Source organism: Citrus clementina, unplaced genomic scaffold, assembly GCF_000493195.1.
Source record: "Citrus clementina cultivar Clemenules unplaced genomic scaffold, Citrus_clementina_v1.0 scaffold_3, whole genome shotgun sequence".
NCBI lineage: Eukaryota > Viridiplantae > Streptophyta > Magnoliopsida > Sapindales > Rutaceae > Citrus > Citrus x clementina.
The window spans coordinates 13694801-13702977 of NW_006262339.1; the positions used below are offsets into that span (position 1 = coordinate 13694801).

Sequence of the window (8177 nt, forward strand, 5' to 3'; positions counted from 1 at the left end):
TTACTTTTGGGATTAATTTGGTAAATTAATATTTTATAAATAATTATTAGTAAAATTATTGGAAAGTTATCAAACATTATTTTAAAATTATAGTGAGGATGATATTATAAAGTTATCAAACCTTAGAAGGGAATGAATATCATATATTTAACAAAAAGAATGTCTTGAGGAAATTTTCAAAATATAAAGACTAAAGAGATAATTAATTCAAAATATAAAAGCTAAATGAGCATATACTTTCTATATAATATGAGGGATCCCTTACTTAAACACAAGAAAAACACACACTCCAACACCATATATGATAAAATATACTACATTAGAATACTTGTTTTTCTTCTCTTTTAATTTATCTCTTACTTTATTCAATAAAGTAAAGGATTCCTTATTAGATAATAATTATATATGTGTGTGTGTGTGTGTGTGTGTCTTATTAGGAATATTTAACCATATTAAAATTAGGGATCAATTAAAAGGTAAAAAAAAAATCTAATCTCTAAGGTAGTGTATTTTATCTTGTAATGTATTGAAATATGTATTTTTTTTTATCTTTTACATTGTCCATGACTTTAATATAATCATGGATCTCTAATTGAAAGCTATATATATATAGTCATTTTCTAGTGCAGACGTTCTCATTTTATTTTCATGTGGATGTATTTTAAAACTGTGAGGTTGAAAAGAGTTAGTTTTTAACTTTCTTAAACCCTATGATTTTATAATTCATTAAAAAATTTTCTTAAACCCTACGATTTTATAATTCATTAAAAAACTAACTCTTTTAAATCGCACGGTTTAAAAATGTGTTCGTATTAAAAAAAATGCAGGCGTCTGCATATATATATATATATATATATATATATATATATATATATATGGATTCCTAATCATTTTAAAGTTAAAGATAATCTAAAAGATAAAAAAAAATATAAATTTCAACTCAGTGTAATTTGTCTTTAGTATATTGACATCTATATATTTTTTTAATTTTTTAACTTATATGAGTTTAATATAATCAGGAATCTCTGATTAAAAGTATATGTTGTGTGTACGTGTACGTTCTGAGATCGCATTAATATATAAATATTAAAAAATTTTAATATATTAAAAATTATTTTTGTATCTATTAATATATTAAAAAATATTTTTTTAAAATTTTAAATACGTTCTCACTATTAAATTGATAGTGTTTTCGTTAAAAAATTATTCTATAAATATTTATTTAAGGTACCGTGCTAAAAAGTTCAAGAAAGTGCAATGTTTATTGCCAGTGAGGGTGCAACAAATGTCGAAACCTTATTGGATTGGACCTATGTTCATCGTCAACGTCTACATATTGACCTCTGGCAGCTCTATATCTTCAGCATATAAATATATGATATGGGAGCAGGCAGAGTGCGCTCATCTTCCTAGAAGGTGCAAATACTTTTGCTCTCTTAAATTTTTTATCACTATGCTATCTGCATATATAGATAATTAAAAAAATCAAATTATGGATACCAAAGTTCTGTCCTCGGGAATCCGGTACACAAACTTGCCGGAGGGCTACGTAAGGCCAGAATCGGAGAGACCAAATCTGTCTGAAGTTTCTGAATGCGAAAACGTTCCTGTTATTGATTTGGCTTGTGATGATAGAAGCTTAATTGTGCAACAAGTTGCTGATGCTTGCAAGAATTATGGATTTTTCCAGGTTTGTGTTCAAACTTTCCTTGCCCTAAATCATTTGAGTTTGTTATATAGATGTATAAACGCGTTAATCAGTCATATATTGGTTGCATATACAGGCGATAAATCACGAAGTGCCTTTAGAAACAGTGGAAAGAGTCATAGAAGTGGCGAAAGAGTTTTTTAACCTGCCAGTGGAGGAGAAGCTGAAGCTCTACTCAGATGATCCATCAAAGACAATGAGATTGTCAACGAGTTTTAATGTCAACAAGGAGAAAGTTCACAATTGGAGAGATTACCTCAGACTTCACTGCTATCCACTTGACAAGTATGTGCCTGAGTGGCCTTCAAATCCATCTACCTTCAAGTAAGTACCTCTTTGATTATTCTGCTATTTTTCAATTTTTTTCGTTTTTCAAAATGACATATTAGATTAAACGCGGATACACACAGACACGCATTCTGCTATTAAGACAGCATTACTCGCCTGTGACGTGGCATGCTAATTGCTACTTTTTCTCTGTACACGACAAAAAAACTCAAATTGTTTCCGTTACAGTTTTTAAAGTTTGGATGATATTCTTCTCATAATTAGACAATAAATAATAAGTTTGAAGTATGATGTAGCCAAAACACATCAATGGAGTAATTAATTAACATGGCATTTTCTTTTAAGGAAAAAAAAAGGAAATGACATTTTGAACCGTTCTAACTTGTTGTTTTGTGGAGGAATTTTGAGCTCAATGTGTTGCATAGAATAAACCAGTCTCTCTCAATTTGATGCTTTGGTTCCCTACCTACCAAGTACAAAAGCCAACCTAGACCTTTTCTTTTCTTTTCTTTTCTCTTTTTAATTTTGAATTGCATAAAAATGTTTGATTTATTATTAATTAGTTTAATTTTGCGGTAAACAACGGTAGGCTACCTAATAATAAAGTCATGAAAGCTTCAAACAACGGCCGCGGGGGGGAACCAAAAAAAAGAGTCATGGGCGCGAATAACCCGTGAAATAAATTTAAACGTCACAATTACGCTAGCATGGTGACATCACTCAAAGGAATCTATTCGGTAGCTTGGCAACTGGCAGGCACTAGACATTTTAGGCTTGTTTTTCCCTTTCTGAGCCTGTACGGTGTTTCTGCTTTGCCTCTCTAAATAAGCCACAGTCTAGCCCGAGGCGATTTCCCCTCTTTCAAGTGGTTAGTGGTCCATGACCATTCTAGAATAGACCGCAGAGGCGTAGAGCAAGAGATAAAAAATGAAGATATAATAATAATTTTATTTTGTTTTTATTCCTTTTTTGTTTGTGAAGAAAGATATTATAAAATTATGCTTTGGCTACGGTACTCACAAATTAAGCGTTATTAAACTGTCTTATTTTTTTAATTTTTGCTGATTTTTCTTCTTTTACCATATGACTGTGTCCAGAACTCTAAATCATAACGTATACGTGAGTGCGATTAGATAGTTGGGTTTCTAAAATCAAGTTACTAAGATATTTGTTAACACTTATAGTTAGACTTTGCCAGCTTAACAATTTTTTTTTCCTAACTTCTACTCTATAGCTGCATCTTTTACTCCACAGTAGATATAATTTAAAAATTACAATACCTTATTCCTAAACATACCATTTATATCTTTTAATTTTATCTGCAACGTAGGAACTAAGTTGCAGCTGACGTAGGCATTGACATTTATTGAGTATAATTTTTCAAAAAATTATTTCTAAACTTTGACCGTTATTTGTGTTTGTCGCATAACCGTCGAATAAATTATCAGAGAAAAAAGAAGAAGTAATGTACCAAAAATACAAAAAACTACTTAAGATGTTTACATTTTCATCAGCATAATTTTTTTTTTTTTTACAATATAAGTCGTTAGAATTGTTGTTCTATATTCTAGAAATGAATTGAATGCAAGGACTTCACTGAAGCCGCAACATATAAAATTGCAATTCGGGCCCGCGTTGATATGGAGTAGGGATGGCAAAATTCGGGTTCGGGTCTGGGTTTAGTCTTTCTGAATCCGGACCCGGATACCATTTTTTTTTTTCAGACCCAGATTTTAACTCGAATTTTTTCACCCGGGTTCAACCCGGAAAAATTCGAGTTTCCGGATTCCGGGTTTTGAACCCGGATCAATGAATCAATATCAATTTTTAAAATTCTAAAAATAAAAAATTAATACATTTTCAAGCAATAACACATCTAGATTAATCAATAAAATTAACTAAAAAATAATATTAAAATTAGATATCCGAGTTCGGGTTATGGATGTCTGGGTTAACCTAAACTCGGACCCGGACCCGGACCTGCATATATCCGGATTATTAAAATTTATTCTGAACCCGAATTTTTTTACATTCCGATACGGGTTTAACCCGGCTTGAATTATCCGGGTTCGTCTGGGTCCGGACCGGATCTGGGTTATTTTACCATCCTAATATGGAGTTTGATACCGTGGGGTCATCTGGAAACTACTTCGTACGTACACGATTGAAAATATCTGTCAGCGTGAGTTTCTCAGCATTAATGAACGGTGATATCGCCGGTGATGATGTGCAGAGCTGAGATCACGGCCGTTGACATTAAGAGTGAACGTCAACAAAATATAAATAATGGCCCCAACCCCAGAAAAAGTAGCCTCTCTGTGCATTAAATATTGGACAGCCGCTTGTTACGTGATTTGAAACTTTCAGTCCACCTAAAATTAATTTCAAGGACTCTTAAATTATTAAAATATTTGAGTGACAATATTTTAGAGATATAAACAAATTATTTTTAGGTTGTCATTTAAATAAATTTAAATGAGAATATTATTAATAAAAAATATAATTTTTAATATAATAACATATAAAAAAAATATAATTTTTAATCTATTAAAATTTATATTTTTATATTTTAATAGCATACTATATATATATATATATATATATATATTTTCTTTTTTTAGGATGATATTTTTACTTTGTTAAATTGAATATATCAGTAAAATAAAAATATATGAATTTTAATAAATTAGAGATTTTATTTTTTAATAATATATTAAAATTTTTATTTTTATCTATTTTGACATTTTTATTTAGTTAAAATAAGAAAAACTTTACTCGGTTTTGCTGAGTGGGTGACATCATCTCCTGAATCCGTGTTTACGTAAGCTGATTGAAAATGCAAAAATTAAATCATATCACATGCGTGTCTGATAACTGATTTGATGTTTGATTGGTGAGAAGTGGTCTATATTTTAGTCAACAATACACGCAACTATTTAATACAGTAGCTTGCATGGTTCCGCATCATAATCTTCTAGCGGTTTTGTTTTTTTCTTTGTTTTCCATTTTTAAAATCTAATGATATGCAAAAGCACAAACCGTAAAAATTAAATTAATTTCTCTGAAAAATTTAGTATAGAGCCATCTCTATGCCTCAGAGATAACCAATTAGTATAAATCAATTGAATTATCCCTCAAGAAAGCTACATATTTTTTTTTATACACTGATATTACAATAAAAATTTTATTGATATTTTATAATCAAAGATTTATTGATATTTACTGTTAGAATTTTATTGGAACTATCTTTCTAATTTTATTTTAGCATATTCGGAATTTTTACCTTCACATAATATTAGAAGGATATCCATTCTATCCTAATTTTTGGGGAGATAATTTTACCCTTATCTAATTGTTTTTTTAAAAAAAAAACACGTATTCTAATCTAATGTTTATTTTAACTTGTTAGATCGTGACTTAATAATATTATAAAAAATACTTTAACACCATTAGATGATTAAATTTTATTAATTTTCTTATCATTGATGGTATTTGAATTATGAGATAATGATAGTTAAATCTCCCAACTTATTATGCTCCAAAAAGATCATTGATTGATTCATATACGTGGAGCATATTCATCCTAAGATACGTTCTTATTAGATAATAATTTTATGCAAACCTAAGGGATATTTATTTATAAAGTACTCTATTTTAATCAAACATTAAAATATATTTTAGTTATTGAAAATAAACTTTCGGAATATCATCATAGTTTAGCTTATCATGAATGGTTTTTGTGCGAGGTAATAGGTAATTGATAATATCTCTCATTCCCTCCAAAATTTAATGCATTGTTTGGTGATTAAATCTGTAATGTCTTTTCGAGGAGTTAGGACTGGCCTTTTTGGATTGTTATGAAAACTTTCTAAAATAAAATTTGACTTATATTAGAAAAAGAAATAAAAAAAATATGAATTTTGCCATGATAAGGATGAGCGGTGGCAATAAGCCGATAACGGACAATTGGAGATTTCTGTGACCACACACATAGTGGCCTATGGGGATAAGTCTTTGGATATTTGCTGCTTCCCTTGCTGGATAGATATGACAGTTTTCATCCATGCGCCATCTTCAAAGTTATCATCATAATTATAAATAAATAAATAACCTAACGTTGGTAATTATCTTATAAGAGCGGCTAGGTACGTCTTTGGCAGCGCAGCCGTCTCAAAAGAGTCAATATGCAGACAAGTTAAAAATCAAGTAAAACACGACTCAAATGTGCACTATTTTGTTTTATTTTTGCAATGTATTGAATAAAGTTCTTACTTCTTAATTTGTTACTCTTAGCTCTGTGCGAATATTAAAAAAAAAATGCACTTACATTTGTATAAGATAAAAGTCTAACTATGGCTATTTGCATTCTTAGGACTAAATACTTTTCTTATCATTTTAGTTTGGTCTTTAATAAAGTAAAATAAGGATTCCTTATTACAAGATTACTCTTACACTTAGTTATAGCTCAATTCTCTAGAGGCCCACGATTTGGCTGGCTAAATATACTGAAAGGCTGAAGCATTGGTCTAATACCTAGTAGAATCTGTCACAAAAAAGTCATGAGTATGTGACCAAAAAATTAGAGACCAAGATATGAGATGAGGTTAAATTCTAATGAGAAATGATTTTGATTTGGTAGGGAATTTGTGAGTACTTATTGTTCAGAAGTTCGAGGACTCGGCTATAGAGTGCTGGAATTAATATCAGAGAGCTTAGGTTTGGAAAAAGATTACATAAAGAAAGTGTTGGGTGAACAAGGACAGCATATGGCTGTGAACTTTTACCCACCATGTCCAGAGCCAGAGCTTACTTATGGATTGCCGGGACACACTGACCCAAATGCCCTTACCATTTTATTGCAAGATTTAGAAGTGGCAGGTCTTCAAGTTCTCAAAGACGACAAATGGGTTGCTGTTAATCCCCTTCCTAATGCCTTTGTCATTAATATTGGTGATCAACTGCAGGTAATAACTAACAATATTTAATTTAATTTAATTTAATTAGCGCTTTCATTTTTCATTAATACTAATATATTGGTGCCTAAGCTCGGATGTCTGGATTTCGTAAAATTTGGATTTGAACTAGAATCATAGTTGTGCCTTATTGTACAATTCACCAAATTTTAGAATATTCGAATGTGGACCTGAGCATGGCTTATTATCAATATTCATCGGGTAATACATTTTAGTGACATTAACTGTAGGCATTGAGTAATGGAAGGTATAAGAGTGTGTGGCATAGAGCTATTGTGAATGCTGAAAAGGCAAGGATGTCGGTTGCTTCATTCCTTTGCCCAAATAATGATGCAATGATCAGCCCTCCAAAAGCATTAACAGAGGATGGATCTGGAGCCGTATACAGAGATTTCACATATGCTGAATATTACAGCAAGTTTTGGAGCAGAAACTTGGACCAAGAACATTGTTTGGAACTTTTCAAGAACTAGCTAGCAGCTGCCTTATTCCTGCATGCATTGGGGATTCTCCTCAGCGCCTGGGCTTCGCAACCAATGATGTCTGGGCTTCGCAACCAATGATGTCAATCTACCAGGAGTAATTGCAATGTGCCGCCAATTTCTATCTCCTTTAGTATTGCATTTAATTTTAGATTTTATGTGTATGACTTTCGTGTGCAAACTCCGTCATTGTTTTAACCTTTGAGTAGTGATGTATCTGACTCCCATCATTCATATTAGTAGCTCCACTTTTCAATTAACCATATCTATTTATAAAGTTACCCTTGTTTATCACTTTCTTAATTTTCATCACTCTCAATAGGAAAAAACACTTACACAGAGTATTGAAACATGAATTAAAGACCCTTCATCATTAGTAGAACAAATACATACGAAATTAAATTGAACTTCGCAAAGTAGATCATGTTTCATCAATTATTTATTTACGAAGCCCATCCACTAACCATTAACAATTTCAATATCTCATAGTACTCCGCTGCTTCTAGTCTCCATCCCAAATTCTAAAGATTCAAACAGGGTAAAAGCTCGTTTAGTCCCTATATTTTGAAGTTAGTATTCGTTTAGTTCTTATATTTTTAAAAATACCTCAAATCATTCCTACCATTAAATTATTGACACTTTTGCCATTATCTTTTGTTCCTTTTAACTTATTTTTATAATATTGCTCTATTATAATAATTTTTTAGACATTATTAAAAAGAAAAA

General features: G+C 30.8%; 1 protein-coding gene across 1 annotated transcript; it reads left to right on the forward strand.

The window, feature by feature from the left end:
• The first annotated feature begins 1393 nt into the window (after window positions 1-1393).
• Window positions 1394-7766, forward strand: LOC18049345 (protein DOWNY MILDEW RESISTANCE 6). The gene is made up of 4 exons (XM_024187792.1): window positions 1394-1690; window positions 1785-2032; window positions 6636-6960; window positions 7200-7766. The coding sequence occupies exons 1-4, from the start codon at window positions 1493-1495 to the stop codon at window positions 7440-7442; spliced, it is 1014 nt and encodes a 337-aa protein (XP_024043560.1). The 5' UTR covers window positions 1394-1492; the 3' UTR covers window positions 7443-7766.
• The last annotated feature ends 411 nt before the right edge of the window (window positions 7767-8177 follow it).